The sequence below is a fragment of the Grampus griseus genome (assembly GCF_964374135.1).
Source record: "Grampus griseus genome assembly, chromosome: 18".
NCBI classification, from domain to species: Eukaryota; Metazoa; Chordata; class Mammalia; order Artiodactyla; family Delphinidae; genus Grampus; species Grampus griseus.
In genome coordinates this window covers 59,781,538-59,806,086 of record NC_139012.1, presented here as the reverse complement: position 1 = coordinate 59,806,086, position 24,549 = coordinate 59,781,538, and the positions used below count along the sequence as shown (strand labels likewise).

Here is a 24,549-nt window from a genome sequence, read left to right as displayed (position 1 = left end):
TTCAGCTGTTTTCAAGGCACTGGGCAGGGTTCAAGAAACTTTGCTAACATTTAGTCAACACAAGAAGCTGAAAATCACCAGCCCTATGCAAAGCTTTGGAAATCCCTGCCTGATGATTTTTACAAGCGGGACAGAGACCACTCTGTATCCCTCTCCCAGACACACACAGGCATGGCTTTCTGTTTTGCAGATCTATGCTACAGAGCAATGTCTCCTTCAGCTTGGAGAGAAAACCTTTTGTGTGCAGAGAAGATGAATGAAAAGCCCTCCCCAGCATGGTTCTTTCTGAAGATAACCACACACACATCTCCTGGCTGTGTGAAGCTGAGCTGTACAAGAGGCCATCTTCACCAAAGTTTGGGGTGCAGAGCTGAAGCTAACCTCCCCATCTATAAAATTACTGACTGCAGCAGGGAACATAATCATTTGTGCTGGGGGAAGCAGCAGCAAAGAGCCAGCACTTCTAGCAATTCTCTGCTGCCCATGGTCAGGGTCATTCCCAAGGTGGGACAGGAATGAAGGAAGAGTCCACCTTAACGAGGACTCCCATCTAATAAAAGAAGGTGATTCTTGTCCATGAGACATTTTGGGTTGATTTTTTCAGTTATCTCACTATCCATTGGCCAAAAGAACTTGTAATGCTAACATTCAAGAATGTATGTGTAGGGCTTCCCTGGTGGCGCAGTGGTTGAGAGTCCGCCTGCCGATGCAGGGGACACGGGTTCATGCCCCGGTCCGGGAAGATTCCACATGCCGCAGAGCGGCTGGGCCCGTGAGCCATGGCCGCTGAGCCTGCGCGTCCGGAGCCTGTTGCTCCGCAACGGGAGAGGCCACAACAGTGAGAGGCCCGCGTACCGCAAAAAAAAAAAAAAAAAAAAAGAATGTACGTGTAAATATTTAATGTAAACCTCAGCCTAAGACTAAGACAGAATCTTTATCACTACTGCAACCAGAAAGAATTTTACTGGCTGAATTTATCCAAACAGACAAGGGAAAGATGAAGGAAAACCAATAAATATCCCATATACCAACTAATTCCAAGCAACCAAAAGCAAACAAGTGAGTGTTTCATAATCAGTTTTAAGTTCCATGGGCTGACCTTTTAAAATCTTTTAAATCATTAAAGTTTGTTTGCCTTCCTTTTAAAAACTTTAGAACATGCAGATAATAGTTTACATGTTTGAAGAGAGGGAATAATTGAGTGGAAATGCTTTAAAAAGCAGGGGGAGGAACCCACAAATAATTATTTTAAGTCTTCGAACGGATGAAGGGAAAAAGATGTCCTGTTTATCAGTCAACATGCAACATCGTCTGAAGATGCTCCTTCCTCCCTGACCACGCAATCCAAAACAGTCCCACCTGGTTCTCAGCCTGCATGTCCCCTGTCGCCATTTGTCGTTATACATCTCCAGTTTCCCCTGCCCTAGACTAACCCCCAGCTCCATGAAGGCAGGCACTGCATTTGGTTCACCAGTGTAGATGCAGCATCCAGCCTGGAGACTTGTGTTCATTCATCCATCCATTCACTCATTCATTTCTTGAGCTTGAATACTTGCTAAGTTCCTACCATGGGCCAGACTAGGGATCCTGGGAACTAAGGATACTAGTTACAAGACAAAAAGAAAAACAGGGTCGCTCTCCACATCTGATGATATGGAGGGAGAGAATGACCAGAAAGAAGGGAACAAATAAATAAGAAACAAATAATAGCTAACAATGACTGCTTCTCATACGCCAGGCACTGCTATACACGGCTCCCTCTGAAATAGGTGCTATTATCATTTCTATTTACAGGTGAGGAAACTGGGGCACCGAGGGATTATGTAACTTGCCTGAGGTCACTAGGCCAGCAGGTGGAAGAGCAGGAAGCTCAACCTTGGCAGTGAGGATCTGGCCAGGTGCTTGTTGCTGTTCTTATCACAAAGGGAGATAAGCAGCGGGAAGGGACAAGCTCATCAACAGTCTACATATACTGGATACTAAGTACACGGTGGATGAAGGACTGAAGAACAAAACACAGCATTTCTTACTTTATAAAGTGTGAAGTGTGAATGCAGAACTTAAAAAGCCTTTTAGGGCTTCCCTGGTGGCGCAGTGGTTGAGAGTCCGCCTGCCGATGCAGGGGACACGGGTTCGTGCCCCGGTCCGGGAAGATCCCACATGCCGCGGAGCGGCTGGGCCCGTGAGCCATGGCCGCTGAACCTGCGCATCTGGAGCCTGTGCTCCGCAACAGGAGAGGCCACAACACTGAGAGGCCCGCGTACCGCAAAAAAAAAAAAAAGCCTTTTAAAGTCCTCGTGAGTTTCACTACCTCAGTTCGCCTGTGTCCCAGTACACTGCCTTCTCACGCTGCGTCCTACATTGCCCCCAGAGGTTGGTTAAGATTTTATTGAGCTCTTTTTCTCTAGTCAGTGTCATGAAAATAATGCTCACAAATATTTTTTCCGAACTATATCCCTGTCCATCAAGCATCATCACCCTAAGCATTCGTACCGCTAAGCAAAACGGGCCTTTACATCACCCTGCTCTCCGGCTGGGACGACTCTCTCTCTCTCCCTCTCTCTCACTCGCTCTCTTTCTCTTTCCCTCCCATTTCATCTTTATCAAGAGCTAAGACGCCCTGCCATATCATAGTTGGGCCCCAAATTAAAGTCACAGGGCTGAGGGGACTTCCTTAGTGGCGCAGTGGTTAAGACTTCGAGCTCCCAAGGCAGCGGGCCCGGGTTCGATCCTTGGTCCGGGAACTAGATCCCACATCTATGTCGCAACTAAGAGTTCACATGCCGCAACTAGGGAGCCCGTGTGCCGCAACTAAGGAGCCAGTGAGCCACAACTAAGGACCCTCGAGCCACAACGAAGGAGCCCACCTGCTGCAACTAAGACCCGAGGCAACCAAATAAATAAATAAAGATAGAGAAAGAAAGAAAGTCATGGAGCTTCAAGGAGTATTGCATTGAGTTCCCAGATGGCTCAAATAAGATGGTCAATGTAACTGGTCAGGGGACCACAGCCTCATTGGAGCTGCAGCTGACCGGCCAGCCAGGGGGAGACAGTCAAAGTCCTCCCATTACCAAGCAGCAAGCTCTAGTCTGGTTGAGTATCACTGACACCCTGTGTACAGTCGGGAGTCCTCAGGCACTGCCTGGGTTGGGGGAGTACAAAGAGGATGCAGAGGGCTGGCAGAAGGGAACAGGGAGACAGTTGTATCAGCCAAGAGACATGTTCCCAGACTAGTGACAGAGACAGATGCAGGTCCCCAGCCTGGATGGGGACTGGAAGCAGTGAGCACATCAGTCATTTAAAAATAGCTCTCCCTCTGGGGCCACCGTAGTTCAAAGAACAGCTACTACTAATGTCTCACACATACACAACGCACACATGTGCCAAGTGCCATGTATTTAGAATTTGTTATTTTAATCATCACAGCAACCCCAGGAGATAAGTTTTATTACTTTCATTTTACAGATGAAAAATCAGAGCTCAGAATTGCTCCAAGTCACCCAACTAGTAACTGACGGTGCAGGGATTTGACCTTCATCTGTTGGACTCCAAGCCCATTCCCTAAACAGCCATAATCATTTTAAACCTCAGCAAGCAACAGATGGAAGCCGGTGACAAAGACACGGTGATGTGAGCCCTTGGTGTTTCTTTCTGGGAGAGCTCGCCCATTATGTACTGACACAATTCTAAGAAGCTCACAGCCAGCGCTGGGAGATGCCATCCCTAGCACACTTTGAGAAAACCCAGCGCACACAGCCAGCATTTCTCCAGTTACTGAGAGCACAAAGGGCCACGTGCGGAAGGCAGAGCTGGTGCCCGTCACTCAAGAGTCTACACCGCAGTACCCTCTGGCTCTGTGCTAACACACATCTCTGCGAATACCACCGACAACTGCTCCCTTGGCACGCAGTACACTCGGCAGAAATGCTCTGCTGACAAAAACCAAAGTGGAGGACACACTCCAAGACCCAGGAACTACGCCTCATGCAGACCTGTCCTCTCTGTGCACTAGGTTCCTTGTACTAAGAACGATAAGATGTACAAGATGTACTGAGTAGTCAGAGTGTGTTTGTTTTGAACAACAAAATTCTAACATATTTTTAGAACGTAGAGGAGTTCCTATTTGGTTTAGTTTTTGTTTTTTTTTTAAATTGTTAATTACTTTGAAGGGTGAGCTCTAGGGTGGATATCAATGGTCTCCAAATCCACAAATGAAAGGGCCCAGGGGTAACCGGCCGTTAGCTTTTATTTCTGTGCCTGAGAAGGGCAGCTGGAAGTAGGGAAGTCAGCCGACTGGAAAAAGCTAACAACACAGCATCTCCAAATTGGAACCAGAATACTTCAGTCATCCTCTCCTGTCTTTTAGTTTTAGACATTCTTGCTCCACCAGAGCAAAATTCAGGAAGGGATAAAGTTCTTCTCTCAAGATAAACAAAATTCTATGGTTCCTCCATGCATTCGAGGATCTATTCCACCTCATCTTTGTTTTTATACTGTTCCTTCCCTAAAGCTAACATTCTTTGTGGGCTCTACGCTTCCCCACTGAACTACTTCTCATGCTTCTAACAGGATAAAAAGAACCTTTGATTTTTTTCAATCAACCTGTAACTAATTGAAAAGTTTCACTGACATCCAACACTGTGCTAGGCCTCACAGAGAATTTAAAAAGGAATATATACTAGGAGTTCCTCATGCACAGAGCGGGCATCTCTAGGGGCAGAAAGACCTGCTTTGATTTTGATGTCTCACTTATCAGTTCTTTAACCTTGAGGAAATTATTTACACTGGGCCTCAATTTTGGGGAGACCACGGTATCTAATTTTTAGCATTAGAATAAGGATCCTGTGAGATAATACAGTAAGCCACCTCTACCACATGCTATAGTAAAGGCACAATAAATGTCAGTTTCCTTTCTTTTCCATGCTTTTCAAGGGACTTTCAAGGGGTCAGTAAAGAGTAAGACGGGATCACTCAAGTCAAACTGGATTTGAATCCCAGTTTCAACTGAGGTTTGAATCCTAGTTTAGTAGCTATGCGATCTTAGGCTGTTTTCTCTGAGCCTCGATTTTCTAATCTGTCCAACAGGGAAAAAACATGTACTGACATCCTAAGATTATTTGGCAGAATTAACTGAAATACATAACACAATACCTGTCTCAAGAAATAAAGCTATTATCATTCTTCTTGTTGTTATTATCAATTGGAGAGAAAAGAAATGACGTTAAATAACAATTAAGGATCAACTCAATCAATTACACTGCCAGTTACAGACCAAAAGTCTAAAGTTCAGAAAAGATGGGGGTGAAGCGGGAGAGAGAGGCCAGGATTTGGGACATCACAGAAGAGGCAGGTGCTGAGATTCTGGGGTGACTGACAGGGAGTAGAGATCTGGAGTTTTCGTTTTTGATTGTTTTGTTTTCTGTTTTATTTTCTTTGGCACATGCAGAGAGGAAAGGGAAGGCGTGATCAAAGGCAAAGTAGAGGCACTTAACCTGGAACATATGGAGGCTAAAGACAAAGGCAGCTGGAGCCACGAAGCCTGGTGAGGAGGGTGTGGGGAAACCCAGCGGGTAAGCAGGGTGGCGCTGATCCCAGAGGCCTATCAGATCAGGCAGCTGGCCTGGGCGGGCAGGAGGGAGCCCCGGAGCAAGCGGGGCAGGGAGTGCGCCTGGTCAGGGCTGTCACGCAGGAAGGTCGCGGGTGGTCCATCACACCATCCCAGGCTCCAGGGGACAAGCAAGGAGCTAGCCAAAAGGCCCTGCTTTCCCCAGCAGAAGGCAGTTCTTTCTAATGACTGCTCTTGGTGGGAAAGGCAAACGCTTCACAGTCAGGCTGCTGGGGGTGACACCCGCGGCTCCTCCACTTTCCACGTGGGGATTCTGGGCAAGCTGCTGAGCATCTCTGAGCCTCAGCACCTGCACGCCACGAAGTCTAAGGTACACGACACCTCTCGCGTAGGCTGAGGGGAAGAATGAGACCAGGCCTGCAAAGCGTCTGGCGCCCGGCAGGCGCACAGCAAATGCTCTCAGGCCCTGGATTTCATTAGCCAGCGCCATCCCAGGGATGCCAGGAAGCCTGGCTCAGTTTCAGTTTTTTCTATCCATAAACTAAAGCGCCGCTCATAAAGAGAATTAGGATATTTGATTAGTATGACTACGTGGACAGTTAACAAGCTGTTTTGAAATAAAGAAACTGAAGATCAAAGAATCTGTCCACTAATACAGAAATATCAGTCTTATAGTAGGCACCAGCCACGAGGCCCCAATTATTCTGTGCTTTTAAATGGCTTGTTTATCAGGGATAATGCATTGGTATGGGAAATGTTCCACTTCTCAAGTTGAGTAATGGGTACATAGGGGCATTTTTAGTCTACGTTAGTAAGGTATAATTTATATACAACAAAATGCAACCATTTTGTACGTAGAGTTTGCTGCGTTCTGACAAACGCATACCTACCTGCGCGTTCACCGCTAACTCAAGACAGAGACTGTTTCTATCATCCCTTGTCCCGCCCCAGGCAATCACCTCCCCACCCCAGTCCCAGCTCCCTGTCTGCTCTAGGTCTCTATGCCTATTTTACTATCATCATTTAAACCATGCTTATGTTTTATATAGACTCCTTTCTACGCATGCTGTATTTCACAATTTTAAAATGAGTGCTGTGTTTTGCCCACTAAAATTAGAGACAAATGCCAAAGACCTTCCTGCGAGGGTTTCTTGCTGTGAAAGTTAAAATGAGAAACCAGCCAAGCATTGTCATTCCCTCAAAGGGCAGCAGTATGGGCAGTTGACAGAGATGACCAGGATAAACTGTTCATATCCTAGACCTGATCTGACACTTAAGTGGCCAGAGGGCCTGGGCAAGTCATTTACCTTGTCTCCACTTCAGTTTATCTTAAAACATGGTGTCTAAGTCCCATGAGTAGGGTGATCATGTCATTTATCATCCAAATCGGGATGTGTTAAAAAGAGGTGCTATTATTCAGTAGTCCAGGGCAAAGGGTATAAACCAGACTGTCCCCAGCAAACCTGGACTTAGATTGACACTATTTAGGGGCATCCTATAAGAGCACTTCTTGTGATGTCCACTGTGACCTAATGTTCTCTTGAAAAAGGAATGAGCGTCGCATAGAATTACACAAAGCAATGTGTTTGAAAGCTGAAGTCTTTCATCCAAAGGTGATGGAGCTCCCAAGGTTCATGGCAGCATTAATTACAACTGCCAAGGTATGAAAGCAACCTAAGTGTCCATCAACAGATGAATGGATAAAGAAGATATGGTATATATATACTATAGAATATTACTCACCACAAAAAAGAATGAAATTTGCAGAAACATGGATGGACTTGGAGGGCATTATGCTAAGTGAAGTTCCACTTATATGTGGAACCTAAAAAATACAACAAACTAGTGAATAAAACAAAAAAGAAGCAGACTCGCAGATGTAAAGAACAAACTAGTGGTTACTAGTTGGGGGGAGGGAATATAGGGATAAGGGGGAAAAGGGTTATTATGGGAGTATATGAAATCATGTGTGAAACTTTTGAAAAGTGTAAAGCACTGAAGAATTTAAAGAATCTTTCATTCAATTAAAAAAAAAAGTGGACTTCCCTGGCGGTCCAGTGGTTAACACTCCTCGCTTCCACTGCACAGGGCACCGGTTGGGTCCCTGGTAGGGGAACTAAGATCCCACATGTGTCGTGGTGAGGCCAAAAAAAATAAATAAATAAAAAATAAAAGGTGATGGGGCTCATCCAACCCAATCTACTATGTGGTATTAAGAGATCACAATCAAGGAGGCCTGGCTGACAGAAGAGAGGAGATTCCTAAGACACTGAGACACAGAGGGTGCACACACTGAAGACACAGACCGACTTTAGAAAGACCCAGGCAGCCTGACTGTGAAAGCACTTAGCTGGCCTATCCTGTCTTTGTCATTCACTTCCTAAGAGGCAGACATGAAGGGCTCTGTCAGGGCACATTACCTCGGAACTCCCACTGTGCCAATTTCATATTGAGATACCAAGTCTTCATTAACATACTGATTCCAAGGACTTTGGGGAGGGGTGGGGGGTGGGGGGGGTGGGGGGGGGTAGGGAAGCAACAGCAAGTCTTCACAGCTGCCGAATGAATTTCATAAAACAGATCAGACTTTGCCTCATTAACACTCATAAAGTTATGGCATGGCACCCTTTAAAGTACTGCACGGACACAAGAAAGCATTAAATGCAAATATCTGAACAAACTACGGTTAAGGGTTTATTACAAGACTATAGCCACTGGAAGGACTGGTACAACTAAAATTAACTTTGATTTAGCCAGGCTTCCTAAAGACAGAAAAATACACCTAATCGCCTTAAATTGCATGCAGAGATTATCACCCTCACCTCCAAGGGAACTGCACAGAGAGAGGTCTATTTGCCTTCAGCTGCACAGTCAGATTCCTTTGAATTAGATCAATTTGCATAAACACAAAAAATTTTGGTTATTCAGCCATAAACTGTGCTGCCATTTTAGCCAAAATGGGCTGCTGTGCTATTTCATCTATAAGATTTTAAAAGCAATTAATTAATGCATTGAAGGATCTTCATTACACTATAAAATGCATTAGAATTGACTCAATGATTATTACTAAAAAAAACAACTTTGAGAACGTAAGCACTTGTGTTACAGAGGGAATGGCCTAGAAAGTAAATTACTTGGTCACTCACCCAACGGCTATTCATTCATTTCTCATTGGAGGGAATAATATAAAGTAAATTTTAAACAGGCTGTTCAAATAAGTTACGTATTATAAAGTCTAACAAAATTTTACACCAAAACGAAAAACCTGAAGGTGTTATTTAAATTTTCACATAATAGACATGTTGGAGGATTTTTAAAACCAATACTGTTGCTTGCTGGAAAGCACAGTTCTTAGAAATGGAACTGATAACTGGCCACTAGCAATAGGTAAGGACTAGGGCTAGAAACCCCCATGCATGCACCTTGGTCCCCTGCATCCACTTTCAGATTAATGAGAGAAATAATATTAGGCTGGAATCTGACTCCTCAGTCTATAAATCACCCCGAGGACTGCCTGTCAGAATGCTCCGGGCTCGATTCTCATTGCAAAATCTCCCCCTCCGATCTGTCCTTCCAGCTCTAAACATGCAGTAACGCTACAACAGAGCACGGCATAGAGGAAGAAAACGTAATTCCTCCTTTCCTTTTAGGTTCTTTGGCTGGCCTAATAATCAAATTGATATGAAACAATTAACAGGAAAAAAACAAATTCCCTACGTACAGGAGCTCAAAAATACACGATACTGAAAGAAGTGACCAAAGCAGGCAGCTGTTGTTATCTTATAGACAAAATAAATAAATAAATAAATCTGTGAAAAATTGACAAGACAAAGGGGTTTGAGCTTGGGGTGGTAAACGAGTGAAGAAGTAAATTTGTTTATACAGCCTTCTCGGTCCTGGATTCCCTATCTCTGGTGATAAGAATGCCTTCTACCCCTCTTTGGTACAGGAAGAGTACCTTTCACACAGGAGATTTATTTCCTGCTTTCAGGGAGACAAAGGAGGCCACAGTGTCCCTGCACCGACTGTTTCTTTAAGTAACTTTCGGTTCAAAATAATCCATATGCCAAAGTGGCATATTTTGGGGTGGCATATTCTGCTCCCCTTCAATGGTAAGAGACTCCAGCACTTCTTCAACCCGAGTTCTGATCCCAACTTTAGCTCTGGCCTTACTGGCTCTACAAACGTACTCAGATGGACTAACCAATGTTTCCTTCTCCGCTCCAAGGATACTACCTACCTTGCAAGGGTAGGGGTTAACCCTTATGAGGGTTGAAGGAGGAAACACCCTGAAGGGCCCAGACCATATCACCCTTTCAGTTCCCTTGTCAGTAACTTCAGGGTGATACTGAACCCATCACCAGGCTTTTGAAGAAATGACTTCTGATTAAAGTTCAAAACAAATGCTGATGCCAGGAAAACAATGAGAAAAGAAATGATACGTTTAAATCCAAGTACTTATTCTTTAAACTCTGCTTCCTCATAGACATGTTCTCACTCCTTAGAGAAGTATCTGCTACACATCTTCGGAGCAGTTGCCAGGAACATAAAAAGATTCACAAATCGTTTCTTGCCAAGAGCATCAAAGGTGATCAATTTGTTTATTTTGATCTGGAAGAGTTCTTAAATCTATGGCAGGACTCTTGCAGAGGGCAGAGAGCTGTGCTACAAGCCCTCCTCTGAGGCCCCACCCCCTCCTTCCTACCCCTCCATCCCAAGGCCCCAAACAAGCCTTGGTCCCAGCACCCTTTGCAGGAATACATAGTGTAGCCCCAGAATACGCTCCCCATTCTCCACTGGGGAGCACTCTTCTCTACCAGCCTGTCCCCTCAGGATTTCTTTGTCTTGATGAAATCAAAGCAAACCAACAAAGGCTATTATACTGAGGAATGAATGGAAATCACATAAAAACTCAGAAGATACAGTCCTGGCTCAAACACTTACTAGTAACATAACCCAAGGAAAATGATTTCACCATCTAGTCTGGGTTTCCTTACACGTAAGCCCTGAATGTTCAGAGCTGGAAGAATAAATAGCACCTACTCCATCACCTTCCAAAGACAGTCAAAAGAATATAATGCTTACACATACTTAAAGCATGTATATTGAAGCTTTCTGGATATCAAGATTATTTTATTAATGTCACAATATTTCCAGGAATTTAGTCTTTTTGTGCCTTAGAAGATTGACTCTCTTTTCTAAAGATAATGGACTATATGATATTAATAATGGCGGGGCTTCCCTGGCGGTCCAGTGGTTAGGACTCCAAGCTTCCACTGCAGGGGGCGCAGGTTCAATCCGTGGTTGGGAAAGTAAGATCCCGCACGCAGCTCGGCCACAATAATAATAATAATGGGGGCTTCCCTGGTGGCGCAGTGGTTGAGAGTCTGCCTTCCAATGCAGGGGACACGGGTTCGTGCCCCGGTCCGGGAAGATCCCACATGCCGCGGAGCGGCTGGGCAGGTGAGCCATGGCCGCTGAGACTGTGCATCCGGAGCCTGTGCTCCACAACAGAGAGGCCACAGCAGTGAGAGGCCCGCGTACCGCAAAATAATAACAATAATAATAACAGCAAACGTCAACACCAGGCATTGACCTGAGCACTTTACACCTATACTCATTCATTTCCTCCTCACAATAATCCTATGATCATTATCCCTGATTGTATGACCAGGCTCAGGGAGCTTAAGTACTGGCCATATCCTGGTAGAACCAGGACTGAGACCCAACCACGTGTGCTCTTAGCCACTACGCCAATGACAGGCTAACGATGTGCAGTTATCCATTTTACTAAAGTTATATTATTTTACTGTGACGCATAACCCCATGGGAATCTAGGAAGGCCGGCGACATCTGCGGGCCACTCACTCTGAGCCAGACCCGAACTCCGCGTACCTCCTTTTACAACAGCCCTGAGTGAGGAAGACTATTTTCACTATTAACAAATTACAAACCTGAAGTTCAGGGAGACTCCGTCATTTGCTTCAAAGTCTAAAATAAATAAGTTGGGGAGATAATATGCAAAAACAAATACAACCATTAGGCAGAGAGATGTTTAAATCCCTGCCCGTCTCCCTCAGGGGGCATCTCCTGGGCCGGCTCCTCTTCGGCCTGAGGCCTCACGGAGTCCCAGAGTTGACCCCCAACTTACACTGACCCTTGCTCCCCACACCGGGGGAAAGGGACACCCAGTCTGCTGGGCCCACTGACCAAGGGGCCTAGAAGGGAGGGGAACTTTCCGACATCGGGTAGGAACGGCCGCAGGGGAGAGAGTTATCCCCAAGAGGCAGGAGGTTCACATCCTGATGCCATGATCTCCAGGTTCAGAATTCCTTGTCAGAACGGAGCTTACATTTTTCCAAAGAAACGTCATCGACACAAAGGCCCACCTCTGCTAGGGTTAAATAGAGGGTTGGCGGGGGAACCAAACCACCGCTTACTACTGTATTTCCACAGGAAAATGTATTCCAAGGTCCAAGAAAACCCTTGCTATGATAGGCGGCTGTGGACCTCCAGGTTGTAAGTCTGGGTGGGACTTCTCAACATGCCTTTTAGTACTTGGGAGCCAATTTACACGGAGCCCATGCATGTCCTCCAAACCACATGCAGTAAAATCCTGAACTAACACATTTAATCTGTAACCGCTCTTAGTTTTCTATCTTGTTCTCCCCAGCTTTGGACCACATGTTATTAAAGGTTTCACAGTATTTTTTCTTTTAGGGACCTTCCCCGTGGCTGGTCTGGGTGGGGCGGACCTGAGAAGTCTATGGAGGGAGGGAGGTCTTCCGTCCATCCAGTGTAGCCTCCTGGCTCCACAGAAACGGCCCTCTGCTGGGAGTTGCCCACTGCCCTGCTGTGTGACCTTGTGCAAGGGGCTTAAGCTCTCTGAACCTCAGTGTTCTCAGCTATTAAATGAGGGAGAGATGTGAATGGGTGGTTTCTAGATATCTAAACTCCCTCTTCAGGCTACAATGGTCAAGAAAGGGATTTCAGAGGCAGATGAATTTCAACCAGATACAGGTGGCTGAGTGGAACCTAGCTAACAGCTGGAAGAGTCAGGAATTACTGAGCTCCTACTACAGTGAAAACAGAACACTCAGCAAGAATTAAATGAGGTAATGTATATATTACATATATTTAATACATATATTAACATATAAAGCACTTGGAGGAATGCCTGGCACAGAGAGAGCACTTGACAATGTTATCTATTGTTGTTATAATCATTGTTCTTACAACTCAGCTAAGTACCTATTGTTCCCATTTTATAGCTGACATCAGTTTATAGAAAACTGATACTCGGGGTTTAAGTTATCTGGTCAGAGTAACACAGTTTACAGTCGACAAAGCCAAGGTTTGGACCCAGGTCTTTGAGGCTCAAGAAAGCTGATGTTTAACCTCTAATCTACACAAGATGGAAGACAGACTAAAAGGCTTTATCTGGAAAAGACACTTGTTAATGAGAATACATGTATAGTACTTTCAAAGATGTTATTTCTTTAATCCTTATGCAATTCTGCAAAGTATGTACTGTAGAACTATGTCTCTAATTTTTTTAATCATCCACAGCTCCTATACATGATAGGTACTCAAAAACTGTTTACTTTCACTGTACTTGTTAATTTCAAGCACCATTTGATACAATAAAACTGCACCCATCCCCTTCAGACGTCAGGATAACTCTACATCCAGATGTAACCTGGCTTATCAAACACTTGGAAATGTTAAAAAAAGCAACCTTATCTTCCTTTTTTACTACTGTTGAGAAAGCATAACTCTGGGGACCCACCAACCACCAAAAAGAAGATTCTAAATTTTTGAGAGATGGTGGGGAGAAGGGGGGCCCAGACTGGCCAGAGTCACCCATTTTTAAGTATGAATGTGGCCCCTTCCCCTTTTACAGCACATCATGCGCTCAATAACATTTATTGAGGGTCTACCTCGCACCCAGGCGGGATCAGCATGGTGTTGTGCTGGGTCCTGGGGCTGGAGTGGTGAATGAGACAGGCCTGGCTTGGGCCTCGTGGGAGGGCAGACTTGCACAGCACAAAGTCACTGCATCCAGGCTGGGGGAGGAACAGTAGCTAGCTACCAGCAACACCAGAGGGAGTGCGTGCTGGGCTGAATCGTGTCCCCCTGAATTCATGCCTAGAACCCCTAACCCTCAGAATGTGATTTATTTGGAGATTACGCCTTTCAAGTGGTACTTAAGGTTAAATGAGTAGGTTACGGGTGGGCCCTAATTCAGTGTGACTGGTGTCTGTATAAGAAGAGGAAATCTGGACTTGCAAAGAGACGCCAGGGACTCAGGCGCAGAGGAAGGGTCATGGGAACACACAGGGAGGCTGGCCGATGACAAGCGAAGGAGAGACGCCTCGGGAGAAACCGGCCCTGCTGACACCCTGACTTTGGACTCGGCCTCCAGAACTGGGAGGAAATAAATGTCCGGTGTTTAAGCCCCCCAGTCTGTGGTATTTTGTTATGCGGCCCGAGCCAACTAATACAGTGGGTGACGCTGAGAAGAAAAAGATGCCATGTGAAAAAAAATAAGGTCAGCGCTGAAAAAAACGGCAGCAGATCAGCGAACTGTGCATAGTGGCAGATCCAAGATGATGGATTGAGAGTGTGGGGACTACGAGAGGGCTGTGAGTAGGAAAGAGGAGACAGAACGGTGCACTGATGTTAATCTAGCATTTTCTGTGACAGGCATGAAGGGCACATACGAAAATAAGGAAAAACCCCTGCCTAGCCAGACCTCACAGGCCAGCGAAGGAGGAAAAAGCTGAAATCTGGGGAAAGCACCAAAGAGGAAGGCAATAACTAACAAAAAAATGCCATAAGGGAATAATGCAAAAGTGCCTTAAAGCTATGCCTGATTCAGTGCTCAGATCTGCAAGGAAGAGATGGCAGGGAGGCCCGTGTCTCGAGTAGGCTGGGGACTGGATAAAGTAGGAGCGTGGTTAAGGAGACTCTTCCAGGGCAGAGAGGAGGGCGAAGTGAGGGAAATGACCTGGAAAAGCAAAACGGAGGCAATCTATAGGAAGGCCAAGGCAGGCAGTCTGTGAGTGATGCTATCTTTGAAATTGTCACTGTTGCCTGCGGAGCTAAAGTGCGTCAAATCAGAGCCAAGCTGACGGAACCAGGTCAGATGCATTGATGCTACTTGTAGCACTGTACAGCATCAACGTCAAAAAATAGGAAAGAACGTTAGGGAAATACACTGAGTAGCAAAACTCCACGGCCTGCGCTGCAGGGGTCAGCTGTCAAAAGCAAGGCCACGGGAGAAGCCAGAAGATTAAGAAAACTAAAATGGGGCCTCCCTCTGCCCATCTGGGGAGAACAGTGAAGGGGAAATTCAAGGCTCACTGAGCCAGAGGGATCCCGGCTCTGCTTCAAGTCACACGGTCTTAGGGCCCCTCTAGCAAAGAGACTGAGGAAACACAGCAAAAGGAAGAAAGTGAGTATCACGGCAGATTCCAAAATTATAAAGCCTGACCTTGGTGACTTAAAATATCCTGGAGGGACTTCCCTGGTGGCGCAGTGGTTAAGAATCACCTGCCAATGCAGGGGACACGGGTTCGAGCCCTGGTCCGGGAAGATCCCATGTGCCACGGAGCAACTAAGCCCGTGCGCCACAACTACTGAGCCTGCACTCTAGAGCCCGCGAGCCACAACTACTGAGCCCGCGTACCATAACTACTGAAGCCCGCACGCCTAGAGACTGTGCTCCACAATAAGAGAAGCCACTGCAAGAGAAGCCCATGCACCGCAACGAACAGTAGCCCCTGCTCGCTGCAACTAGAGAAAGCCCGAACGCAGCAACGAAGACCCAATGCAACCAAAAATAAATAAATAAAATAAATTTATATAAAATAATCATTTCTATATACTAGCAACAAAAAATGAAGATGAGTGCAAAAAATTTTTTTAAATCCTGGAAAAGTTCCAGGTACCATAAGTTAAGCTGGCTCAGTATCAACATCATATTAACACAGGAGCAATAATGTCTCATCAAGCAAAAAAATAAAATGTTTCTGTGATGCAAATCAAACACTGTTGTTCTCTGATTTTTTTTGTCCCCCCTATACTCCTCCTCTATGGCCAGTGAAGGAGGACGGGGTGGGAAAAAGTACGAGCGCACAGAAATCCAACTATAAAGGCATTTCCCTCCTACTGCCTTGATGGAGTAAAAGCAAGAGAAGCCACGTTCTCACAGTTCCTCAACTTTCTGTTCATGTAAACAGTCTCACTCGATTTTTGAATTACTCTGTGGGAACAGATGGCTTCCAAATGTATGACTTCTTACTACAGTTTATGGAAGCAATACTACTGAACTCTGAAATTAAGATGAAGAAAACACAGACATGCTTCAAGCTTGCATCTTTATTGGCAGGCCTAGTTTTCCTGAACTAAGGCTTACATGGAATCCTGACTTTCCATATTTTTTCTTTTCTTCCTCGCTTTTTTTTTCTTTTTTCGTTAAACAATTCACACGACACACACAAAAACTTGTCTGAAATATAATAGCAGCTGAAAATTCTGTGGCAAAAAGACTTCCATGCCACAAAAAACAGCAGTGGTAACAGAGGCCTCTAGACTTCCTATAAATTATACATAAACAAAGGCATCAGATATGTAAATATAGCTGGGTTTTGGGTCTTACATCCTTAAGCCTTTTATGATAGATTGTAATTTTATATTTGAAATAAACACTGCAATTAACACCAAATTACCTTAATTCCAACAAGTGACACAGTCACTGAAAGAGTTCACAAATGGTGATCTTGGTGGCAGTACCAGATCAAAGCCCAGGCCAGTTTTCCCGGATGTCTTTCTAAGGCAGAAGTCTAATTTTCCAAAAAGCTAAACCAAATCTGGAAAGTAGCATCACAGACAGGTTTTTGTGAGGCACAGACAAAATTTCAAGTCAGGTGGTCTGACTGATGAACCTATAAGCACCTTAAATAGAGTTCATAGCAGTTCTGCCATTTAAATTGCCAAGTCTCTGAAAAAGCATACTCAATACGGCACCTGGGGGAGATGACTCTGGGAAGAGATGAAGAGAAAGTAAATGCTGCCCAGCCTAAAGATAAAACATCTTTATACCTATATCTCTATCTATAGAAATTTATAGAGCAAATGAAAATTTTGGCACCAAAAAAAATACTTTCATGCAACAAAAGAACTGTAGCAATAAGAGATGCCTCTAGACTTCCCATAAATTATACATAAATAAAGGCATCAGATATGCAAATATAATTGGGCTTTCTTTTTTGGTTAAGCAAGTCACACACCTACATAAATTTATATAGATATAGATATATACCTATAAATACAAGTATATAAGTATACCTATAAACATAGGTAAATAGATATACCTATAGCTATAGGTAGACAGATATAGGTAGGTAGGTAGACAAACAGATATGAAAAAGGGGAAAAACAGAAAAGTACACACAAAAGAAGGAAACAATTTATGCTTAAATAAGTAATGATGAAGCTGAGTAACAGGACAGAAAAAGCCTTTGTTCACACCAGTAGGACAGCAAGAGCAAAAGGAAATTAACCTCTGCACTGATCAACACCAACATGGATTTCAAAATACCCTTTAAATGCTTACACCAAAGAACTGCTAAACCACAGCATGAAAAATTTAAGTTTGCAACAAAACTCAAAAAAAAAAAAAAAACTTAGTCAACAATCGAAGTTAAAAATTTTAATTAGTGGGGTGTGCCGAATTTTTGCCTAATAACATACGCTCACCAAAAATCAAATGAGATGTCGCAGTGACTGACAAACAATCCGGTAGAATTCTTTCAATGATGAAGGTCAAACCTTAGGCTGACCTTATAAACTGGCACAGATCAAAAATTACCAGAGGTTTTGTTGCCTATGGTTGTATGCTGTTATTCTAGAACATGCTGTTATTCTAGAACATTCTAGAACATGATTAGTGTGCTTCTGCCTTTTCAAGAAAGAGCAGCCCATAATGCAAGCAATGAGAATAGAGGTATGTTTGTGGAGATTGTTTCTGCCACAAACAGAAACGTGGAAGAGCACATCTGGATATGGTTCAGAGACATCATCTATATGGAGTCTTAGTAGTTCTAACAGCTTTTACTATTAGAAGTCCTCTGCATTGAAACTGATCAACAAGCAAAAAATAATAATAGGAAGGAAAAGGATGTGACTCATTGTTTATGAATGAAGTATTCAGAATATATGTCATTAATACAGCCATTTAAATGACTACCACAATAAACAATCATTACAGCAATGACGAATAAATTTAGTTCAATAGCAGAAGCATAATTTGAAACAAGATATAACTATAAAAGAACACACGTTCTACGAAAACACATGTGATTTCAAGTTTCATTACATTTGTAATGAAAAATCTTTATGACCGAAATGGAATGGTTTTTGAGACCAAATAGATATCACCAAGTCCTGGGTACATCCCAAAGACTAAAGGATGCTAATATCCCAAGGATTCGGTTGCTACAGGATGGGAGTGGGGCGGGGGAAAGTCAGGCTTCAGCAGGTAAGCCTGCCCACAGATCTCAGAGAAGATTCTTTGCCTCTGTAGACACTGGAGAGAGGTATCTCACACAGACTAGGGCATTAGTCCCACAGGCTGACATATCCCAGGCCTCAGCCATCCCCAGCATCCTCAAAGGGTCCTAAGAGCCCTGTGCTCTGTTACCTCATTACATGGTGACAGTGGGGTGGGAGAATGTGACCAGAAGCACAGGCCTGAATGCCCTCTCTTACTGTTTTATTCTCAGCAAGTCTCAGGCTGTCAGGTTCTCACTCCACACGTTCAAACTATCTTTCCCACCACAGAATGTGCCTGTGCACTTCCATCCGAAACCTAGCCATCCTACAAAACCTGACCCCAATCCCACCTCTGCTATGAGTCTTTCCTAACTCATTTAACTGAAATGGCCTTTTAGTTCCTGAATTTTGCAATGTCTATCTACGCTGTTGGCATCTCACCTTGACCTGCCTTGAGAGTCCCGTGGCTTCCTGGACCTGTCGTGGCGCTCCTGTCGTGTCTTACACTTTGCACCTCCTCCAGCACCTGCACTGGCACATACAGGACCTCGATGAGTATTTGTCCCCCGCGCTGGGGAAGCCCTTCATTTCCCATATAGACTTCTCTGCTTCAAGCCACCCCAAAAAGATATTCGCAATGACACAGCCCTCCCTCTCCTTAATGAGACCAACTTTCAACAACTGTTCTGCACATCAAATCCAAGAGCTTCCTTTTTATTTTCCAGGATCTCCTGCAATCAGCCTGAGACAGACGCTTTCTTTTCTTACTCCTCTTTTCAATCTGCTTTATTTGTCATACAAACACCCTCTGGAACTTCCTTAACCCAAAATGACACTATTTAAAATATTAGCACTAGGGACTTCCCTGGTGGCTCAGTGGTTAAGAATCTGCCTGCCAAAGTAGAGGACATGGGTTCGGGCCCTGGTCCCGGAAGATCCCACATGCCATGGAGCAACTAAGCCTGTGTGCCACAACTACTGAGCCTGCGCTCTAGAGCCCGAGAGCCACAACTACTGAGCCCACGTGGCACAACTACTGAAGCCCATGCACCTAGAGCCCGTGCTCCACAACAAGAGAAGCCACCGCAATGAGAAGCCCGCACACCGCAACAAAGAGTAGCCTCCGCTCGCCACAAGTAGAGAAAGCCCGTGCGCAGCAACAAACACCAATTGCAGCCAAAAAAAAAAAAAAAAAATCAGCACTAGAAAAGAAAAGTTTGCTTTCCTGATGCACATATCTTTGTACTTCTTTTCATCGGGCAGATTTTCTGCTTCAGTTGATATTTATTACTAGTCATCGTTTGTGCTGTTGTTGTTACAAGCTGCTATAAGTCATCTTTAATACGAAGCAGCACGTATACTTCTAAACAAAGATATTAGAAGTATAACTCTTCCTACTCAACCTGCAAAATCTACTTCTTCATTTATCTCCTCACCCACCTCCAACTAGAATGAAAACTCCATCAGAAGGGATACAGGGATTCTCTGTTGGTCCCTGCTGTATCCCTAGTGCTTAGAACAGTGCCTGGCACTTAGGGCGCTTGGTGGGTACTTGCAGAATGAATGTGGGTTGAATGAATCTCCAGATACCCTCCCAAATTCTGCTCCTCTCCACCCCTTCCCTGCTTAACAGGAATATGGTCAAGAACATATATACTAGGGACTTCCCTGGTGGCGCAGTGGTTAAGAATACTCCTGCCAATGCAGGGAACACGGGTTCGAGCCCTGGTCCGGGAAGATCCCACATGCCGCGGAGCAACTAAGCCCGTGCGCCACAACTACTGGGCCTGCGCTCTAGAGCTCACGAACCACAACTACTAAGCCCACGTGCTGCAACTACTGAAGCCCATGCACCTAGAGCCCGTGCTCCGCAATAAGAGAAGCCACCGCAGCGAGAAGCCCGCTCCCCGCAGCGAGGAGTAGCCCCCGCTCGCCGCAACTAGAGAAAGCCCATGTGCAGCAACGAAGACCCAACGCAGAAAAAGAAAAAAACATATACACTAGAGTGAAACCATCAGAGTTCAATCCCTGATTCACCATTTAAGTAGGGCTATGATCTTCAGCAACTATTACTCAACTCTCCCCAGCTGTACATGAGGATCTGACTGGCTTCTACGGAGGACCGGGCGGGATAGTGCAGAGCACACACCCGGTGCTCATTGTGGCTCTTTTGTCCAGGTTTCTCCCATTCAGCCAGTGTCACCTGTTCCACCACACCCGCGTGGATCAGCCTTTCTTTCCCCTTCCCACCTGCAAAAAGACTAGACCCTGATACAACCAAACTATTTTCACTCAAATATGAGTAAATCGATAGGCTCAAAGTGAGGCGGAGAGCCTGAGAGCTTTTTTCCTATGAAAAATATGTATGCACTTGACTGACAGAGCTTAAACGTCTACTGAGCAGCCCAGGGCCTCTGTGTTTCTGTGTTTGCATCTGGGGTTTCACAACTCCTGTCCAGATAAGCTACACTGCCCAAGAGTGCAGTTCTGCTTAGGTGGGCTGCCAGAAGAGTTACTTTTACAAGGCATAAACCAAATGGTCTGTATTATACAACTGAACAGTGAGAAAAAGCCTTCCATGTCACTCGCTGTCTTCCAAAATTTATGAAAAAGTCCACTTTACATCTTAGGTCTTTAAGGATCTTCATATGTCTTTCTGATCTTAAGAGATATTCTGTAAACTACATTTTAACCCCAGAGAAACCACTGTCTTTATTGTATATGTTACTGTTCATACACTCCACTCTACTAGAACTCTTTATATGCAGGAAAGGTCAACACTGTGCAAACGGAGGTAATTTTAACTCATGCTTTATTTTGAGTTTTGCGCTTCCAAATAAGGAACAGTGCTCGGTAAATAGAACAAAGGGCAGAATGCATTTGGTTTACACCCAGCTTTGACCTGAGGCAAAGATGTTTTTGCAAAAGCAACTCTTTAACACATTCAGGTACTGAAATTTCATGTAAAATAGCTGTCTACATTGAATTCTCTCTATCTTTATAGGGTTTTCCTAACTTTTCTACAAACTTCAGTGACACTCCCCCTCCCATAATTAACACTGCCTTTTTTGACAGCGAGTTAAGCCTCCAAGTTTCAACTAGTTAGAATTTTCTGAGCATCAAACACGCGCAAGTGGGGCTCATAATTAATTAAAACCTGCGGAATTCACAACCACAGCTCGCCACAAGCAAGCAAGAGAGAACAAAATATTTTTAAGCACTGCCGTGCCTCAAATGGTAAGGCCTTCACTGAAAGAGGTGGTCTCTGCTTTTAAAAGCATGGGTCTTGGGCTTCTCTGGTGGCACAGTGGTTGTGAATCTGCCTGCCAATGCAGGGGACACGGGTTCGAGCCCTGGTCAGGGAAGATTCCACACACCCTGGAGCAACTAAGCCCCTGAGCCACAACTACTGAAGCCCGCGGCCCTAGAGCCAGTGCTCTGCAACAAAAGAAAAGCCCGCGCGCTGCAATGATGCTCACCACAACTAGAGAAAGCCCAGACAGCAACGAAGACCCAAGGCAGCCAAAAAAATTAATTAATTAATTATTTTTTTAAAAAGCACGGGTCTTCTCAAAGAAATGCCAACAGAGCAGTTCACCCATCTTGAAATAAACGTCAGCATAACTGAATTAGAGGAACAACTTTCAATGCCCCCATCCTGGACGACAAACACATATTATTATTGGTCATGCCAGCTCCATTTTCTGCAGTCATATCCAATCCTTCCACAGCTCACTGTACACTCTACAGCAAAAGGGAAGTCGAACTTAACAACGGACTTTTTTTTTTAAGTTAATGATTCAGGCAATTCTTGGAATAACTTCCACTTGAGAAAATGCAACTAAGAAGTCCTATCAAGAGACTCCCCAGCTGTTGACAGCTCGACTCTGGAAATTCCCTCCTTCATGCCCATTTCTGACTATCCCTGAATCCAAATTACAAAGTTTAATGACCCTTAAGAGCCCTTTTTGCCTCCAGTGAACTCAGAACTCTGGCTAAATATTCGTTAGGACTCAATAAAAGTTTGCTGAATTAAAGGAGGGGAGCATTGGAAACCTAGCTCCAAAAGGCAACTGTCTGCCCCCTCGCCCGAACCCCTCTTCCCGCAGGAGAGGAAACTGGGAGATCTGGAGCTGACAGTCATGCCGTCCAGGATCCTAGGGGTTTGACACTCGGCCCTTGATGTGATGACAGCCACGAGGTCTGGGCGGTGGTTCCAAAACGGAGCACCCACTGCTCTGGGAAATGCTGGGCGCTTGCCAAGATACAAACCCTCCCCCAAGGAGCTGAAACCGGACGGTCGGGAACCGAGTCAGTTCTGTAGGGATCCCAAGGCCTGAATCGCATTCCAGCAGCCTCCTTCCTGTTTATAGATCCCACTCCAGTAACTCCAACTACCAAAGAGAAAGCAGACCTCTCAGAAATATGTCAACACATGACATAACTTGAAAAGGCTGTATGCTCACTGACGCGAGTTGCAACTTGTCGGGCTCACGAAGGAAAACCGGCTCACTTTAATTATTCTTTTTTTTTTTTAATATGCCATGCCGTCTCTTTCCAGGGCCCCCGCAAATTTCGGGTTACTGAGAACTAGGTAGCCTCGGTGGCAGGAACCAAACCGCGTGGGCGGTTAGCTAGAGGCAAAGAACCGGGGAGCCGAGCCCCCCCCCCCAGCAAAGTGGCGGCGATTCGGTTTCGCGGCGATTCAGCGGCCGCTCCTTCCTCGCACAGGCGCAGGAAGGAGAAGCCTCGGCACCTCCTCGCAGTCGGCACCAAGTTGCTGGAGCGCTCAGTGATGTCGCCGCGCGGGCCTCGCGGCACCGCGCCGATGCCCTCGGGTCGGCGGAGGGCGCGCCACCTTTGTCTGGGTTTCCTCACCAGGACGGGCGACGCCTCGACGCAAAGCGGAGGCGCAGACACCGCGGCCGGGTTCCCAGCCTCTACGCGGGGCCCAGAAAACGGCCGCGGCCGCCTGAAACCTCCCACTTTCACTGCGCGCACCGGGCGCGCCCGCAAGTCACAGCCCGGAGGCCACTTCCCCCACACGGCCGCCGCGGGTGGGGAGCCGGAGACCCACGCGCTCCCACACGCTAGCGGGCCGAGCGTCCCGGAGCAGCCCGGCTCTCCCGGCGCCTCAGCGCACACGCGGGTCCCTTCCTCGGGAGAGCACGGGCCGCTGGTCCCTCAGCAAGGCCAGATCTCAGACTGGCTACCGCGTCGGGGAAGGGACGACAGCCAGCCAGACAGCCACCCACGCCCACTGCCCGCCCTCGGCCCTCTCTCACCTGCCTGCACCGTGTCCGAGAGGTCGTGCGCGGGGGCCGCCGTCCTGGGAAATTCCTTCAGTTTCCTAGCACTGAGGTTCAACCCCCCGGAGTTGGCCGCTTCCTCCAACGCGCGCTCCAGCCCCCGGTTCAAGGGCAGGTTGAAGCCCCCGCCGCCGCCGCCGCCTCCTCCGGCCCCGCCGCTGCCTCCGGCTCCTCCGTGGTGCTGATGGTGGTGGTGGGGGGGGTGATGATGGGGGTGCAGAGTAGCCACTGACAGGGCAGGGACGAAAGGTTGGGGTTCGCTTCCCGGCGTCGCCATCTTCTCCCGGGCCCCCCACCCCGCCCTGCCGCTCCTGCGGGGGGGGTCACAGCTTTCCCCCGGGTCGGGGAGACGGCAGCCCGGGCCGAGTCCCTGCAGTGCTCCACCGAGAGATGCTGAAAGAAGGGGAGGAGGGTGTGGGAGGCACGCGGAATGTGGGGGGTGAGAAGGGGAGGCGGCAGCGGCAGCTCGGTCTCGAAGCTTTCCTGTCCCTGGCAAGCTGAGGACTGCGGCGGCGGCGGCGGCGGCAGGCAGCGCGCATGTGTCTCCTCCCGCCTCTGCTCCCTCCTCTAGGCGGCTCTCCCCTCCTCCGCCGCCTGCTCTCTCCTCCTCCTACCCGAGAGCCGTCAGTCTAGCCCCGCGCCTTCCTCCGCCGCCCGCTGCGGTGGCCCTGCTGCTCGGCCCCGCTATCCGGGGACGTGGGGGGCTGGATGCCGTGAGATCACGGGGAGGTGAGAGGTTATCTCAATTTTGCAAATTATTCTGGTTATTTGACCCAGAGTTCCCCGAGAGGCAGTTTTTCACTGTGGGGTCAGGCCAACAGACGACCCCTGGCATTTGGGCACCTACGATGAGCCATTCTCTGGTCCAAGTGGTCTGTATTCGTGACCTCATTAATCCAGGAACCCCGTGAGCGGAAAAATTGTTTCCCCCAGGCCACAGAGGAAGTTAAAAAACTCGTCTGAGGGCTTCCCTGGTGGCGCAGTGGTTGAGAGTCCGCCTGCCGATGCAGGGGACACGGGTTCGTGCCCGGGTCTGGGAAGATCCCACATGCCGCGGAGCGGCTGGGCCCGTGAGCCATGGCCGCTGAGCCTGCGCGTCCGGAGCCTGTGCTCCGC

The 24,549-nt window shown here is 46.6% G+C and overlaps 1 protein-coding gene across 4 annotated transcripts in view; it reads right to left on the bottom strand.

The window, feature by feature from the left end:
- Window positions 1-23,926, bottom strand: part of LRCH1 (leucine rich repeats and calponin homology domain containing 1) — a 189,686-nt gene extending 165,760 nt beyond the window's left edge. For all 4 annotated transcript variants that reach the window (XM_082675772.1, XM_082675773.1, XM_082675775.1 and 1 more), the window contains exon 1: window positions 23,410-23,926. In XM_082675772.1, coding sequence (XP_082531898.1) covers window positions 23,410-23,710 — 301 coding nt within the window. In that variant the 5' untranslated portion in view covers window positions 23,711-23,926. The remainder of the gene's footprint in view (window positions 1-23,409) is intronic.
- Window positions 23,927-24,549: the final 623 nt, after the last annotated feature.